The sequence below is a fragment of the Aythya marila genome (assembly GCF_965140915.1).
Source record: "Aythya marila genome assembly, chromosome: 2".
Taxonomy (NCBI): Eukaryota; Metazoa; Chordata; class Aves; order Anseriformes; family Anatidae; genus Aythya; species Aythya marila.
The window spans coordinates 6,189,317-6,208,113 of record NC_139043.1 but is presented as its reverse complement, the minus strand read 5'-3'; the positions used below and the strand labels follow the sequence as shown (position 1 = coordinate 6,208,113).

Genomic DNA, 18,797 nt, shown 5'->3' with positions numbered 1-18,797 from the left:
TAGCTTGAACAAAGGTATAATTTCTGACACGACCCACTCAACCAATGAGATGAAAACAAAAACTATAAGATAAAAAAGAGGCATGTTGTTTACAGAAATCCAGCTCTGTGTAAATTTTGTGAGCTAGGGTGTCATTAAATGGTCACATTTACTTAAATCACTTACATGTTTTCTATCAGCATTTTATGGTTGCCAAGTATGCCTAAATTCACTAACACCAAAATATAAAAAGACTTAGCCTATTACATGGCTATTAAAAAACAACAACAACAACAACAAAAACCTGATTTTAACTGTGCCCATAGTCAAGCACAGACAAATTATCTGAAGCTATTTACCATCATTTGGTACATACAGCATGTGCAGATTCATATTCATGCATGTCAGTAACATTTATATAAAACCCTATTTAACAACTGTCTCACTACTTTTGTTACTGCAACATACAATAGAAACAAGTGCCACAAAGTTTTGACTTGAAGGCAACTAGCAAAGGAATACAAAAGTGTTAATATTGTCTTTATATATCATTAAAAATACCCTCAGAGACAAGTTTCCTCCTTTTCTCCTCCTCTCTTTTCTTTTTAAGATTTGCAGGTTTCTTCTAAGAATATTTTAGTTCTAGTAGGTATAGGATAGATATAATCAGATGAATGAAGTTAGAGTAAAAAAAATAAATCAGACTGTGGGTAATCTTGAAGCAAAAATAAAACAAAAAATAAATTAAAAAAAAATTGAAACAAAATAGGTTCATAAGAATGCTTAATGAGCATTTTTAATTCATTTTGAAAATAAAGCACTAATATGTTTCCTTCCACAGTTCTAACACAGACTATCTGCAGGTCAGTCATGACATTAAATATTGATTCTTCTTTCTGGCTGGAAGTTTCAGTTTTAAATGCATATTCAGAGCTTGACCTATCCAATGAAGTGCAGTGAGAAATAAGTGATGTTCCAGAGCATGGCTTACCATTCTCCTCTGACCATCATCATATTCACACTTGGGATTCCTCTGGTCTTCCCCATATTCTTCCCCTGAAGATTTCTTTTTCTTTCGCCTATTTCTTCTTTCCTTGGCATTTTTGGATGCTAAAGGTGACATTTCCAATGAGCTAAGTGACATTGAGTCAATCCCTTTAGCAGCTAGTGCCTAAAAGAGAAGATGGTAGAAAGTACAAAGTCCATTATTTGAGTTCAGGATCCCAGTGAGAACTAATAATTACCCTGGTCAGCAGTTATTTTTCATTGTAAGTTTTCAGTTCTAGAGGAGATACATTAAAAATTCCAAGTGATCATTAATCATAAAACTATCTCCCATGGCTGGAACTGGTCTTAATCCAACATCCCTACTCAGCCATGAGAAAAATAAACATGTGACTCAGGATGCTAGTACAAATGCACACATGCAGGTTTTCCATCCAGATCCTGTGACGAAGCATTAGGAATGGCTGCATAAAGTAATCTGATTTATGAAGACCTCATGAGCAACCTTTCACAAGAGAACCAGGTCGTGGGCACATGCCTGCAGATGAGTACTGCGCACACTCCCTCTGGAGTAATACTTCTGGTGGTGGTCAGAAAGATCTCAGGTTGGGGCACCACAAGAACAGCCTCTCCTGGGACTTCAGCCCCTCAAACCAGGAGGGCTGAGCAGGGGAGGGAGCCAAGCTGGCTGCTGGGTTTTCCTCTCCAGTCGCAGGGGGATGCTAGGAGCAGCAGGCAATTCAGTTGATATGTCTTTGTAAACACTTATGCCAAGCAGCAGCACAGGCAGCTATGATCAGAGATCCAAAGAGAAAGCCATGGGCTTAACTGGAGATAAGGTGGACTTTGCTACGCTGTGCGCTTCAGTGTTGTGCTGGCTATCTGGTGGGATCACTGCAGGAGCTGAGTGATAACAGACCAACAGCTAGAAACCCAGCAAAAGCCAAATGCAAAAGCCTGAGCACACAAAGCAAGAGCCTTGAAAGCAAATGAGCAGCAGGAGGAAGAATCAATATATTCAGAGAGGAAGCTGCAGCCCACGCCAGCATACTGGGTCCCCATCCCCAGTGCGGGCGGGAGGAGCGAGGGGGCTCCTCTGCTCTGAGCACAAAGCACGAGGTCAGGTTTGGAGATGCTGATGTCCCAGCAGGAGCCACATCAATGACCCGGAGACAGGCCCATTTGCAAAGCCCCCAGCTGGAGTACATAAAATGAATGAATTACGAAAAAAAATCCTCTCCAGGTTCCCAAGAACAGGAGGAATGGATGAATCCTCAGTGCTATTGTCTGCAAGCCACTAGAATCAAACAGGCAATCAGCTCTCCGCAGCAAAATACTCCCTTCCTCCCACAGGCATCAGTCCAAGGAAAGTGAAGGCACTTAACAGTCGTGTAAAGAATCAATCATGTATTTCAAGGAGTAGCGGCAGCTCTATCAAGCTGAGAGCACAACAAAACTTAATTCCTATGGGAAATATCTTTCATGAGCAGGCTGCTTATAGCAGAAAGAAGGAGGGCTCAGACACCAGTCTAAGCTGTTTTTCTTTTTTTTTTTTTTCCTTTCTTCTTTTTTTTTTTTTTTGAGTCAATTAATTTAATTGCTATGCTGAAGTGCTTTCCCTTCATAACGATTCAGCAAGTCTTTTGGTGTTAAGTTCAGGTTTAGGAATGTGTTAGACCAATTGCGTAAATTGACTGATGGTCCCCAAGCAGGTCTATCAATTATATTTGTGTTCTCTTTGTACTGCACAATGTCAAAGCTGGTCTAAGGAGTTTTCGTTTTCCTTTCTCATTGCCATCATATTCCAGTGATCTAGAAAATATATAAAATGTAGGTTATGTTGTTAGGCTTGCTGTACTCTTACTGGAAATAAGCTAATTTTCAGTTTCCTAGCATTTTCTTACCTATTGCTTGGGTTGCAATGTTTCTGCTCTACAAACCTTCATTAGTTTTTGAAAAAGGATTTGGATAAAACTGTTTCTCAGGGATTGGAGGATATGACCACAACCTGACAACCTACTCTTTCTGGTCGGTTTCCTGTGGCTGAGCTGGAGAGTGTCCTGTCCCCTCAGCACTGCAAATCACAGTTAACTCCCAAGGCAGGGAAGGAGACTGGGACCAGGCACGTCTGGCAAGGGTGTGTGGTGGTTGAAGAACACGAGTAAAGCTTAGCTCACATGCACCATAAAAAGGGGGTTATGCACCAGATGGGATGTAAGGCAAGAACTTAGTGGTATGGTGAGAATGTCAAAACCAAGAACTCAAAGACTTGAAGAGTGAGATTAAAACTAAGTAGCTCTGTCTGGGGCAAAGGACATCTGAAAACTACATGGTATAGCAAACCACTCAGATCACTTTCCTGAGAATCTTCCTCAGGATGTCTAATTTGAGATTTTGGGGATTGATATGCAGAAGGACTAAACTTCACATGAAGTCATGGACAAATTCATCTTGCAGTTACGAAGTGGTGGGTCCTGGGCATTTAGGCAACCTAAGCTAGTGAACACATTGCATCCCAACCTCTGTATTCCTAAACTCCATCTCCATAAAAATGGGATAATTCTCCAGGAGTACTGAAAATACAAATGAGTAGTTTTGAAGCATACAGAGTGTGAGCAGTGACAGGGAGTACTGAAAAATCTCCGAGGACATTAGTCATTTTGTTTTTGAAGCGGGCTTTGAATGCTCGAATCTGGAAGACTGAGCCTGCCTAAGGCTACAGAGCGAATGAGGAGAAAGTGAAGAGTTGCTCTTGAGTCCTGCACTGTCCACCCTTTGTACTGAACAGGGCACAGGAAAAATGAGATGCGGTTGGCTACAGAAAAGACCATGTTATAAAGCGTACAGACAAAGGAGAACAATTTAAGTTTGCACAAGCAACCTTCATTTTGACACATATTGACTTTCGGGACTTACTGTTCCTTTTTTGTATGCATATATGCATATGGGTTTAACTGAAATCAAAGTCTTCAAAAGGAAATTCCTAAATATCTTTAATTATAGCTGGGGTTACCAAAGTTGACTGTTATTAGGAAGAGCTCAGCTGGAGTCAAAACACATGAAAATTTGTATAAAATAGGTACAAGTTGGAGTTCAGCTTGCTCCCTATGGTTATGGCAGAAAGTTACTCTGTTCACATATGGAATAAATTGCATTTACCTATTACTTAAACCATTGAAGTAGATCTTTAAAAGGACATAAACAATGCATAAGCCTCTGCTAGTACTTTGTCAAGAATGAATTGCATTTTCTATTTTCTTTCCAAGGATTTAAATGGGCTTTGGATTAGGCCCTGAAGCCATATGTATCCTCACGAAAATTATGTATATTAGTTTATATTGTGTATCAAGGATTTATTTCTCTGAACTACAGTGCTGTGTGTTATTTCATACTAATTTTCTTATTGTCTTCCTGCTCACAGCACTGAAAACGTTTTCTTCAGCTGTTTAATAAATGCTTTCTACCCCATACAAATCACAGTCAAATTAATCAGTGCTATTAAGGCCACATTGGCTATTAAGGCTTTCACACCTAGGCCTCCATGTTTTGCTCAAACTACAACATAACATTAAACACATATCCTTTATACAATATGCAAAGCTTAACCTCAAGATCTGCCTGTTCACTTGTTCAGGTACAAAGTCATGTGTGCTTGGATATTCATGGCAGTACGGATGAGACAGTGTAGAAATGAACGTGAGCTAAAGAAGGAGTGGTTCAGCTGGGGCTATGGCTGAACGACCAAAATGGATGTTCTGTGTTTGAATGCAGATGTAGTAATGTCATCATGAAAATGTCTTATATGTCAACTAATATAAATTCCTCTGCTGGCATATGCTGGTATAGTTAAACCAATACAGCTCTGGATGTGTCAACCCTAAATGGCCCTAGTCCTAGCAGAAAGAGCCATCATTTTTCTTTTAGAAAGGACTGTAATAACTCTACCCAGGACAATAAACATTAAGCTGCTTTCAAGCAGAACCTTATTTCCGTTATCATATAAATATGAAATAGAGAGAATGTGAATCTCAAGGGACCATCTTAAAGTAACCCAAGGCTAATCACATCATGCAGTTTACTCACCTCCTGCTCTTTCTTTAACATCTCCATGGCTTCCCGAAACTTTCTTTCCTTCTCTTCTGTTTCAGCAATAGTGGCTTGGTTCTGCTCTTCATATGCCATGGCCACCACAGCCAGAATCAAGTTGACCAGATAAAATGAGCCCAGAAAGATGACCAGCATGAAAAAGAGCATGTAGATCTTCCCAGCAGATCTGAGAGTCTGTAAATACAAAAGTAAATTCACTAGCAAAAAGGTTGCTGCTTTTTCTTTTTTTTTTTTAAACAGAATCCCTTTCATGACAAATGCTGATGTCATTCATGGAAAAAACGTTCTCCACAATAAACTTTTTTAGCTTAGTCAAAAACTGTGTGCCTTGCACTACAATTCATTTTTAAAATAAGAATGTTTTCCTCTTTTACCAAATACTTCTGCTTGTTTTCTTTGACTACAGATAACCTTACAATCAGCTGCAGTGAGAGGTTTCTTCACATAGCTCAATCTATTTTTGTGCAGTACATAGAGACTTCCCATGCAGGATTCATTGTTTCCCTTTAGCTGTCTTCAGTATAGGTCCCATTACAGTCCATGGGGAGAAAAAGGTACTTTTAGGGTGTAATTCATCCAAGGATTATTTAGACGTCTGCCTCAGAATAAGAAAAACTAAACCCTAGGTGCTGTTGACTGTACTGCCTGATTCTTTACAGGCATAACTAGAGTTTAGGTTGAACTTACGTTATAGGTAAGGATTCAGTCAAGGATTTGACTCTAGTGATAGAAAACACAGTGTGCTATTATAGGGTCAAATAATGAGAGGAGTGATGTTCACCCTTATTTGCCCCGACAGTTTCAGCCTTCCAGAACTGTACATGTAGCTCTGTGCCAAATAACTGAATGCAGTTGTTCAAATAATTTTTGATTGCCTTGTATTACATTTTCCTGACATGAAATTGTATAATTGTCTACATGTGAAGCTGAAATCCCTCGTACCTTCAAAGATGTTTACCTCAGTACCTTCAGAGAAGCATCTTTCTGCACTAACTCTCTTGATTTCCTTGGTTATGCTCTAGTTTTGGCAATTTTGAGATGCAGAACTAAATGTTCAATGGTTTCATGGACAGAGCGTGTAATTTAGTACCAAACTATCATATGCGGTTCTTCAGAGTGTGCATACTTTTGGGAAAATGTACACTAAAATGAGCATTTACTAGCAGACCATTTTGCATGCATGACTACTCCATTTGTAGTTAACTCCATTTGTAGTTCTGTCTCTTAGGTCTTGGTGATGAGAAGTTTACAGTACGGAGAGCTGGGAGGTGCCAGGTAGTCTTGCTGTCCAGTGAATTTGTGTTCATTGACATTCTTTGCAAAAACAGATACACCAAATACATAGGAGGTTTTCTGTTTGTTGGTTGGTTGGTTGGTGGTGGTTTTTTGTAATTTTTTTGTTGTTGTTTTGAGATGGGCTCAAAAGATTAGTTTATGTTACATCAGTCACTAAACAATCATTAAGCAGCCTGGATGACCCTCATTAAGTGGCAAACTTTATTCAGATTCATGTAAATTCACAGAATCCTTCCATTAATACCAATTTTACTCCCTCCCCCAAATACCCAGTCTTATGCTTCTGGTGTGATCAATACCTCTAATAAAATAAAATTGTAACAACTGATGGTCCTTGTTCAGAACACACAAAGAGCAATGTAACTAATACCTAGGAATTCCTTCTTGTCTTTAATTATCGGATATTTAATAAGATGATGTGTTTACTTCCTATTTCAAGTAAGAAAACACTCTTATACCTGTTGATAGAGACGTTCCCAATAATCTTGAGTCATAAGACGGAACAAAGAGAGAAAGGCCCAGCCAAAAGTATCAAAGCTTGTGTAACCATGGTCCGGATTTTCCCCAGCCTTCAAACATATGTATCCCTCAGGGCATGTCCTGCAAAACATGAGACAATACATGAAATATGTCATGGATGGCCTCAGTGTGGAAAAAGAGATTTCAAAAGGACCATATTGAATACTCTTGGTTAAAAGCACGGATGCTCCAAGGTAAATTGAGCATTGAGTGAAAACATAGACATACATGCTAACTTCATAATACCAAAGATCTTTGCGATCTTGTTTTTCCTTTGAAAGGATAAGCTGGGAAATGGTAATCATTTACTATTACAGTTCTGGGTAATACTCTAATGGTGAACCTGCTCTCATTAAACTTTGAGACTCTTTACAAGTAATTTTCTAGACCCATATGCCAGAAGAGAAAAAGAATGCTCTCTGCTGTAGAGACAACAGTGGTACTAAGTACCAAATCATATCATCAAATGAAATAACACCAGGTGGCAGAGGTCCCAGGTCAGTAAGCCTCCTACTTTCCCAGCAATGGTGCAATGAACAATTAGCCAAAAGACCCTATACACCTGCACACTACAAGCTACTTTCCAAGCATAAGAAATGACCTATCAGAAATTGAAGACATTGAGCAAAGTGCAAAGATTTTGCTGCTGGATATATCAGGGAAAGAGAATACAAGATCAAGGAAATTTCCAGTGTCCTAAGGCCCTACAGTATTTGGGAATTTGTTAGGTGAGAACAATCTAAGTATCTGGAGAAGCAGATCTCAGCAGAAATTTGCAGGAATGTATATAACTTTTACTTTTGTTTGTTTGTTTTTTCGACATCAGCTATTTCAGCCACTATTTTTCACCAAAGCAGAATATTGCTGCACATCAAAATGCAAAGCAGTAAAATAAATAATGAAAAATAATTTTTAAATGAAAAAAAAAAAAAAAGAACAAAGTGGACTCCTGAGAAAACAGACTGTGCATCAGCATGAAAAACAAGGATTTTACCTATATATGTATATATATAGTACTGCTGTTGAGATGAGACTACATTACTATAAGTTTTGAAGGTATACAAATCTAGGGTGTCAGCCACCAACATTACATATTTAACAATATTTTAAGAAGCTTAATTTAATATTGTTAGTCGAGCACAAATTTTTAAATAAGTCTGCTTTGAACACTGAAAAAAAGAGTGCTGAAGCATTGCAAAATGTTTGCATAACCATATTTGCAGTGGTCTTCAGAAAAAGCAATAAAAATGAAAAAGAACAGTTGATGTTTAGTGAATTAAATGTAATACAGAAGTGAATATTATAAGTGATTCCACCTTATTAGGTAGAGACAAGATAGTTTATATCAGTTGAGAATTTAGACGATGTATTGCGTTTATGTGGCAAGGCTTTGGTAGCAGGGTGGCTGCAGGGGTGGCTCTGTGAGAAGAATCCAGCAGCTGCCCCATGTTAGATAAGGGCCAATTTCAGCTGGCTCCAAACGGACCCACCACTGGCCAGAGCCAAGCCAATAAGTGATGTTGTTTGTGCCTCTGGGAGAGCAGACTTAAGGAAGGGGGAAAACAACTACTTCACAACAGCAGCTGGGAGAGTGAGGAGTAAGACCCAGCCATGCAGCCACCAGGGAGAGTGCAGCAGGAGGGCAGGAGGTGCTCCAGACATGCAGCACAAGTTCTCCTGCAGCTTGTGGAGAGGCCCCTGGTGGATCAGGCTGTCCCCCTGCACCCATGGGTCCCACATGGAGCAGATCTCCACGCTGCAGCCCATGGAGGAGCCCCGGGTGCAGCAGGTGGATGTGGCCTGGAGGAGGCTGCGGCCCATGGAGAGCCCCCGCAGGAGCATGGGGTCTGGGGGGAGCTGCAGCCCGTGGAAAGGAGCCCATGCAGGAGCAGGGAGTCTGGGGGAAGCTGCCGCCCATAGGGGACCCTTGCTGGAGCAGTTTGCTCCTGGGGGATGGACCCTGGGGGACGGAGCCGTGTGGGAGATGTTCTTGAGGAGCTGCTGCCTGTGGGCAGCCCCCGCAGGTTCAATTTGGGCAGGATGGCACAGAGGGACCATGAGGGAGCAGCAGAGGCGAAGCCTCAGGGACTGACCGCAGCCCCCCAGCAGTCCCTGTTCCCCTGTGCTGCTTGAGGGGAAGGTGTAGAAGAGAGTGGATGGGGACAAGGTGTTTTTAGTTTGCTTTTTCTGTTCTCACGTCTCTAGCCTGTTAGTAATAGGTAATAAATTTGATTAATCTCCCTACACTGAATCTGTTTTGCCCATGATGATAATTGTGGAATGATCTTCCTGTCCTTATCTCAACCCTTGCGCCCTTTGCATCATACTTTCTCCCCCTTTCTCTTTGAGGAAGAGGAGTGAGAGAGCTGTTATGGTGGAGTTCAGCTGCCCAGCAAGGTAAAACCACCACAGAGAGTAATAACTATGTCTGACAAAGAAAGAATAAAGGAGACGTGTATAATTTTTTCCCCTGCCTAGAAATGCGTCCTTCTAGAGCTTTCTTACTTTTAATTTCCTATTGTTTCCTGATCAGAGACACATTTGAATAAAAAGTAAAGTAACATTACTGAGTTACAAAAGAAGAAAATGCTGATTTTTTTTTCTTTTTTTTTTTTTTCCTTGAAATATGCATAGGCATACTGAATATCTCTTGTATAACCATGTCCTTTATTGAGGCAACATTTTCACTGTATCTCCTCTGTCCTAGAGGCAGCATCTGCTGTCACTCTCTGCCATAGAGACATCAGATTTCTGCCTCAGATCTGCTATTGCAGACAACCTACAGTGCCCGTGACATGCTGCTGATACCATTCAAGAGAAATGGACCCTCTGGGTTCTTTAGAAGGAAACCCTTTCTGTGCACTTATGTTAGGACATCATGCCCAGGAAGGACATAATACCCAGGCAGGACATGAAAATTCTTGTTAAGGCTCTTTCCTTTTGCCATGAAAATGACTGCATTAAGAATGTATTGGGGTGGAAACTGAGCTATTATTTACAGAGACAGACAAACTTTCTTACTCCTTCATGAAAGACAGATCCCAAGAAGCTCTACTGAGCTGGTGTAACTGCTTATATTTTAACGTTATTACGAATAGCTAAAACATCTGAGCACAGCTGTGAGAAACTCAATAGTGATAGCTTTACTGGTGGACTTAAACCTAGGTTGGAAATAAATTTTCACCTAGAATAAGCTGGCCACATCTTAGACAAAACAGAAATGCTGCCATTCATTTCACGAGAGACTTTCATCTTAATTTCTTTGGAGTTTCCTCAGCCATAATTTCAAGTATGAGAGAGCTGTGCCGTAAAGAAAGGCAATATTGGGAGTATTCAACTTGGATGTATTTTCATGCATCACCACGATATCAGAGGTTTCAAAGTCACTCTTAGGTTCACTGCCAGTGTTTCTGACTGGGGAAACTCCATTTTGAAGCAAAAAGGTAAAGCAGTTTGCTGCAATTGCTTGGAAAGCCCTAGGAAATGGAGATGCAACTCCTCTGACTTTGAAAGTGAACAATGGTTCCTCAGACTAATATTTTCTGTTTATAATACAGTTGCTATTTTTTTCATGATTTGTTCTGCCTTTGTGTGTCTCTAAAACCTTTTCCACTTAGCAATAGATTGCTGCAGTGAAAAGATCTGTCTGGCTCCATAGTGAGTGTACACGGTACTCTAATATTATGTGCAGGTGTATGAGCATTCAAATGAGGTGTCTAGAGCACAAAAAAACATGAACTCTGGCTCAAAGAATGCTATTAACATTAGCTCACATCCCTCTTAATGGAGACTAGATGCTTGAGACAAAAATCTCTTATTTTTTAGCTTCTTATACTTCCTCACCCTCTTTTGTAGCCTACAGAGGCGATAACCCACGGGTTGTGGGTATGCTGAAAAACACTGAGAGGAAAAGGCAGAGCTTCTTCCCAGAAAAATACTCTACAGAAATTTAGGAGGAAGGCTCTCACATGAGAATATTATTCTGCAACTGACACCATTTCCTCTAAGGATTTTTTCAAGGAGTGTCAAGATTTTGCTGAAGTGTCTTCCCCCTCAGATTTTTTATTTTTTTTTTTCCCCAAATCTTTCGCTTCTGTTACCTTGGGGAAGCATTACAGAGGATTGCACTCTCCTCTGATGCACAGGGATGGGCAACAACAACAAACGACATAAATATAACATCCTGCACAGGAGCCTCACAGGATGCTGTTCAATTAATCACAATAAAATTAGTGTCATTGATTGGGAAAAGTTAAAAGCATCAGTCTACCTACCTATCCATCAGGCTGTAATCACCACTGTAAGCTGGCACTGGTACAGGAAATTAAAGAACATAAGAAACGGCTTTGTTTTAAATAACACAGATTGGGAATGCCAGAAAGTTGGAGCTGAGGGGCATAATTACAAAATGCTCTGGCTCAAGAGTTTAATCTCAGCAAGCCAAGGAACCTGCTGATCCAGACTGCAGTGGCCAATAAGGCTGTGCAATAAAAGAAGATTTGTAAAACAGACGTGCTAGGTTGTAACATTCAAATCCCGTACACACAGGGAGCGTTATCCATGTGCTACCAGAAGTTAGCAACAAACCGCTGCTCAAGTCAGGTATGACAGCTGTAAAGTCAGGTCTATGCCTTTATCTGGTGTAGGCTGGAAAAGCTCACTACGGCCTGCCACTCCAAATTGCTTATAAAAGAAGCAACAATGGGAGATAAAGTGCATCCCACTGACACACACCAAAAATAATTAAATAAAACCTTAAAATCAAACAACAAACATATCATGGTAAGGGCTCCTAGGTATCCCTGTTTTTGTCACATTTTAAGCCTAAGAATGCAGAAAACAAGCAGAAATGTTTACAGTTGATGCTTTTGATATGTTGCTAATTCCAGAGGATTGGCTGGTGAGCATGATGGGGTTTCAAAGCCTCACAGTAAGAGCTGGAAGGAGAAATGGTGCCTGTGGCCTCCCAGGCTTGGTGATGCACATGGCAAAGAATTCCTCAACCTGCCTTTTCATGTTGAAGTCCTCAGGCCACAAAGCAAAGGCCTGGATCTCCTTTAGATCACACACACAATTGCTTTTTCTCTGCACTTCTCATGTTTTCTCACTTCTCCTGGCTTTCAGGGAAGAGACCAGCAGCCAAACAAGGAGTGCCTACCAAGCAATGATTACAGGGGAACAAATAAAGATCCTTAACCTAACATTTGCTCCAGCCTGAGAAGATAAAACTAACCATCTGAAACAGGGCAATATGTTTTCTTGTATTTACAAAATGAACATTGTACGGGTGATTGGGCATGTAGGAGAAGGAGACTGAAAGTCAGCAGCATCCTAGCCAAGGTGAGGGGTTGCTAACAGTGAAAGCTTGGTCTGCCTGAAAGTCACAGGCTGCTCTCCTTCTCTTGCTCTCTCTTTTTTTTTTTTTTTTTTTTTTTTTTGTGATATTAAAGACTAACCATGGTTAGAGAGTCTGACTTATAATTCCCCATTACTCACTATCTAAGAGCCAACATCTCACTCACAGAGGCACGCTTCATAGGTCTGACTGAAAGCAAGGGGTACCAACAGTCTAAAAGGAAGTGCAAGCAGATCCAACCAAACACCACAGGAAAAAAAAATTATGAAAGGAGATCAGAATAAAGAGCAACACTGACCAAGTGCTGAAACTGGAGAAGCAAAGGAGGCACAAGTGAGCAGGCTTGCTCACAGGCTCAGAGCACCCACTGGCCTCTCTGTATGCCACTGACTTGCACCCACAGACTGTTTCACCCTCTCCACTGGCTACTTGTTCAGACAGATGGAAAACCACTGGTTTCAGGCTATGTCAGACCCTTCATGCAGGCACGCAAGCAAGAGGAAGAACTCCCTGTGCTCCAGGATGACTTTTTTATACTTCATGTTCCAACAAGGAAGGCAAACTATCTTTCTCAATCAATCTAGTGGCCAGGCACTGGGTCTTCTGCCTGACCCATCAATCAAAATGCAAAGCAATTTATCATCATAAACACAATGACAGATTACTGTTTAATGAAGACAGTAGCCCACAGTCAGTCTGCTTCTCTCATGTGGTTGATGAGCTTATTACAACTTTGACTAAGAGATAATATTACCCATCCTTAAGAACTGAGTGGATTTAGATTTAATCCTACTGCTGCTGTTTAACCGCAGACATGACCTTCCAAATACACAACTGATCCCCAGGAGTGAAGACTTCCACTGCTGACCTGAAGGCTGTATAGTACATAAAGTTATCCCCGATGGCCTCTGCAGCATCCTTCAAGTGATATACCTGTCTTGTGGTGTTTCTTATACTCAAGTGAGAGGCTTTCTCACCAGGAGCAAGCCACCCTCATTCTGATGTCACTGTAACCAACAAGGAGTAAATGGAAAAGTCTATGTGATTTACATCAGAATCTAGTTAAATTCATGCAAGGCACGCTGTACAGCCTGAAGGTTTGTAATAAGGTCATTGATATTGCTTACTAAACCGGGGTGTAATTAGGTTATCAGCTTTGGCAGCCTAAACAATAGACTTTATTCTTTACGAAATATTATCACTTCTGAAAGGAGTCGTGTTTGGGAACTGTATCCCCTTCCTCACTCCACCAGCTTTTCCAGCCTTTCCCACCTGTCATCCAGCTACACCCCATCAGACTGAACGTGGTGAGCATTATGAGGACACCGGTCCCACAGACACACTCTAAAGCTGGCCAGGAGCCCATTTGCTGTGATGGGTCCATTCACATAACAAGTTAAACACAGGCTGCCAGACTGCACCTGCCTGGCAAAGCTGGTTATCCAGAGATCACCTTGACTAGCTGTTCCTTATGACATTCCCCTTTCTTGTCTCTCCCCAGGAGAACATACATGCAGAGAAGGCACCTGAGCTCTATCTTCACCCCAACCTGTTCAAGTTGGTGCCTCTTAAACACAAACCCTTCAGGAGAAGGGGGCTCTTCTTACTGTATCTGTCCAGTAGCCAACAAAACAATGCCTGAATCTGGGGCCTTCAGATCTTAAGACAGCAAGTAATTATAATAATAGCAATAATAATAACACAGGCTTACTTAAATTCATGCAACTCAGAGCTGCAGCGGACCTAATTGCCAGCGGCAGAATAAAAGAACCAAGTGGGTACATTATTCTCTGCTGCACTTCCTCAATTTTCAGCGCAGCTGGGCTTGTGTTACTGGCCACGTCTACTTGTACTTCGGGGACTGAGAGCTGTGGGAGACCACACTGTTGGAGATACTATTCTGGTGGACATATACATGTGGTTCCAGGCGCTCTGCCTGCCAAGGGCTGAGCAAAAGCTGCAGCACTGGGTTGTGCAAGACAAGATAGAGCTGGTGGAAGCATGGGAAGTATCTGTAGTTGCAGCGCTCCTTGGTATGGTGCATGTTTCTTCTCCACCCTTAAGGGTTGTGATAAGCCCTTGCAAGGGACTTTAAATCACCCCACGGAGGATGCATAAAGGCAAAGGAATGTTATTACAGCTCAGAGATCAAAGCGCTACATCACTGTACATGCTATAATGAGTATGCTGACAGCATGTTGGCTTGGAGAACCTACCATAGAAGCGTTGCTTTCGGTATTCATGGAAACTGTAAAAACAGGCATCTGATGCAATTTTATGTGTTGGTATTAATTTCCTTAGTAAAATGACATAACACAACAGGAAACAGTTTTACTTTGATGATACTTTAGAAACTGTTAGGACTTGTTAAAAAACTTTGAGGAGCATTACATTGCATGGTCCTTCCTACATCCCGTAGAAGCAATCAGCTCGGTGACAGCTGAATTTACCAAACCATGTAGAATCTTGACCCACTCTGTACATTATTTTAATGTAAGCTGTTAAGAAAAATCAAGGTCATAGCGAGGATAAAGGTAGGTAAAGTTTCTATAGCAACAGTTACTAGGATGCAGTTGCCAAAGGTGCTTTTTTGTTACATCCTGAAGTAGCTTTACTGGCTGCTTTTCCTTCCTGTTCACTAGTCTTTTTGGTAATATCCGTACAGACACGATGCAAATGTACTTTCATTGTCTGTATGATCTCGTAGACTGTTCCTGCCCACAAGCCGAGTATATAGGACAAGTCATGTGAAAGAACAAAGAAATAAAAATAAAAATAAAAACACAGTCTGGCCTTGAGACCCAGAGGGGACACAATTGACTTAAAACATACGCGTTTGTCTGAAAAACCATCTCCCTATAGTAGTTGTAAGTGAAAAAGTGAAAAGAACAAAGATAAGTTTCTCTTTTTCTGCTTGTTTACTTCGTACATTGATAGCATCTTGTCCATTTCTCTTTTCCCTAATGGACAAATTTCTTTGCTGTTTCTATTGCTCTTCCAAACCTTCAGGCAGAGAAGGAAGACAAAACAGCAGTCTAAGATAGAAAAATGTCCCTGTGAAATTACAACAGCATAAAAGTGGAACTGCTTTGGAGCTGAAATGTATCTTCCCTTTTCATGGACTGATAATCCCAAGCTGCGGCAGCCCCCATAAATCTTTGCCCCATGGGAAACAGGGCTCCGTGGTATTGGGCATCTCATTAAAATGAATGGTTAATAATCATTGAGAAGGAACACGCTGTAATTGCATGGATGGCACAAGGCAGGATGGTGCTGCATGACATATAATGCTTCCCACAGCTCATTCACTGGGCGATTTGGTCTGGTGATCACAGTATGACGATGCCTGGTAGAAGTGCTGCTGATGTGCTCAGGCAGGATGCCATGCTGGAGCTGAATGTGGGATCACGACTCCACAAAACAACCATTTTGCCCCGTGTTGGCCATGTACCATCACCTGGGGGCAGGCACAAAATGTGCCACGTACTGTGGGTTCCTCAGCACTTTGGCCCACCAATGGGTTTAGCCATTGGTGCTATCACTGTACGCATATGTGGCAGATTTGACCTCAGGGGCCACTTTTACAATGTGAGGTAGATGCCTCCAAAAGGCCCACGATGCCTGTGCTGGCAGTGTATGGTGCTGTTTGCTGCCCCATAAGGCAGCTCAGTCACATGTTCTGCAGACCTTACAAACCATAGTCCCCTTGATGCTAAAGCTGGATTTCATGAAGGCTGGAGCAGCTTTCACATTCTGATCCTAGCCAAGATCTTCCAGCTATTTCATCCTTGTACAAGATCTTTACTGGATCTTCCTCAGGGCTTAAAATAAGGTGTTCAAAATTGGATGAGATGCTAGTCTGGGAATTAAATTGAAAGCAGGTTTATAGAAGAATTTGTAATCCTCTTGAAAATAAAAGTAGTTGAGCTTTCTCCATTTATTTTAACCAAATCAAATATAAGGAGCTGAAATTGCAAGGAGAACCAACCAACTTGGACAAATCCCAGTGTAGCCATATCTAAAAGTACCGAATTAACCCCGAAACGCATCTAAAAACATAAATAATTCTGCAAATACAAAAAAAAATTTTTTTTTTTTTTTAATTAAAAGAGCCTTACTGCTATAGCACCACTTCCAGTGGCTGACCAATCTGTGACACATCTCAGAGCAGAGGATTTTTCCATTAATGTCGTGCTCTGAATGTGCTTGTTGTGAAACACCAAGCACGCGTCACAAATGTTCACTCTGACCCAAAGAACATCTTTGATCACAATCATTTGATTTTCTTTCTACTCCAAACATTACTTTTTGTTTCCATTGGACTCTTTATTCCTCTTAAATACAAATAAAAGTCTAGCAGCACATCATGGAGAAAAATGCAGTTGGATAAAAAATACAAACACAACACAATTTCAATCTGATTAAGTGAATAAAAATAAAATTTCAGACATCCTGGGTAAAGTTTCTAAGGCATCACATGGGAAACCCCACAGACAGGTTAGTCCTTGTCCAACCAAGAAACATGCCTTCTCCCCAACATTCCTGCTACATCTATGCAAAGTGATTTTTAACATAACTCCTCAAGGTTGCTTGAACGTACCTTAAAACATAAACCAAGATTTTTTCTTCCATCTGCCAGGTATTGTACTGGAGACATGTTTGCTGCATCTGAGTGACATCCATTTATTCAAATCCCTTCTGAACCAGAATCAATATTAGCTAGATCCATTACCTCCTGCTTTATTGGCAGTTTGGGTGCTTGTTCAGAAAACAGTCCCTCCTAGTAATGTAATAAAGCCCCCACCTTAGAGATAATTAGGTTGTCTGTGATATAGCATCCACTGATGATCATTTCCCTGCTGATTTTGGCCTGCTGCTCCAGCTCAGGTTGCAGTCTCCATCACTAAACTCTCTTACATCAGACCATCTGAGTCTCATCACCTAATAATTGCCATAGTAGATTTATTTAGATTTTTTTTTTTATTCTTCTATAATAACAGCAACCAGCCAAACCTCAGAGTGTCATTAACATGCTTTTAAAATGCACTAAAATGGTTTTGTCAATTACCTTGAGATTTAATATCCCAGCCACAGCACAGATATCCCTCACTGTAACAACAAATCCCTCCAGGAGCGCACACATGACACCACCCTTCCCTGCATTTCCTCTGGGTCCTCAGCATACCCCAGAGGCTAATAAATTCAAGCTATTTCAGAGTAAGGGCAGAAACAAACTCCAAAAATGCTATGAACATTCAGACACAGTCTTGCCAACTGTTTTCTCCTATTCTCTCTCTTGCCAGGTTCCCGACTTAGGCCCTTGTCATTAATTTCATTGCTGATAGAGAGGAGGACCACGATATTATGCATCCACTCATTTTTCACTCCCTTCCCTGATTCTGTGGCGCAAACTATCCCAAAATGTCTTGCCTATTCAGATCAGCTCTTTTACTATTGAACCTACTTACTCTTGGCTTTGATTATTGAAGGATTAAGGAAAAGGAGTCCTGCTTGGTTGGGTATGTTGGACTGTGAATGATGGTCTTTGTCCTAACAGGTGGGAATACAAAACTTTGCAGGTCCCTTGAGGCCTTAGGATCATGCCTAATTATCTCCATGTATTTAAATAACAGTAGTGGATGACAGACAGGAACTCTGTGCAAGGTATAGCAAAGACACAATATTGCTATTGTGCAGAACATTTCTTGCTCAATATTATTGTCTATTGCTTACAAAAGGCTGAAGTACACCAGTGTAGATAGACTGCCAAATCCTGGGATCCCCAGGAAATATCCCAATAGTCTTGGAGTCCAGCCTGAGCTTGGATAAATGCAATGTATTACAATCAACAAAGCATTTAATTAATGAATGCTGACATTGTACCTTCCTTGGAACAAACAAAGAGGAAAGCATGGCCCTGTGCCCAAGGAGTTTACAGTCTAAATTAGACTGGCAATACGGATCAGACACAAGACACGCAGAGGGAAGGCTGACACTTCAGCTTTCCCTTTGTTTTATGCAAATGCAGATACAGATAGTGGCAGCAGAAAGTAAAGCATCTCTTTCCAGGACCCCATGGCTTTTCTCACTGTCCTGTACACAAGCAAGATTAGATTATATCTTCCTTCTCTTTTCACAATAAGCTCTTCCTAGTTTAACACCCCCTCCTTTTTTTTTTTTTTTTTTAAGTCTTCCACAATTAGTTCTACCAGCTCAGAACATCCTTCTCCTCCAAAAGTACATCCTCTCCTCACTTGACCTAGGTCATCCACCTCCTTGGTTCAACTATTCCCTCATATTTAGATCAAAAGCTAATCCATCCCACCACACTAAGGTCTCTATTCTTCTTTGTCATACAACTTCAAACACCCTACAGTCTCTGCATACTTTTTAATCTCCTCTGCCCACACAAGATCCATCTCTCACCATCCCAGACCAACTCTTCCATTTCCATTAAGATCACAAGAACCTATCAAATAAAATCATACACCCAGACAATGCACTTAGACCCTGAGGACTGGATGTAGAAGGAATC

The 18,797-nt window shown here is 41.0% G+C and overlaps 1 protein-coding gene across 5 annotated transcripts in view; it reads right to left on the bottom strand.

Annotated features, from left to right (window-relative positions):
- LOC309874737 (sodium channel protein type 5 subunit alpha-like) overlaps nt 1–18,797 on the bottom strand; it is a 206,962-nt gene that overhangs the window by 109,773 nt on the left and 78,392 nt on the right. For all 5 annotated transcript variants that reach the window (XM_082753223.1, XM_082753226.1, XM_082753222.1 and 2 more), the window contains 3 exons: nt 6,846–6,987; nt 5,068–5,265; nt 971–1,150 (listed from right to left, as the gene is read on the bottom strand). In XM_082753223.1, coding sequence (XP_082609349.1) covers nt 971–1,150; nt 5,068–5,265; nt 6,846–6,987 — 520 coding nt within the window. The remainder of the gene's footprint in view (nt 1–970; nt 1,151–5,067; nt 5,266–6,845; nt 6,988–18,797) is intronic.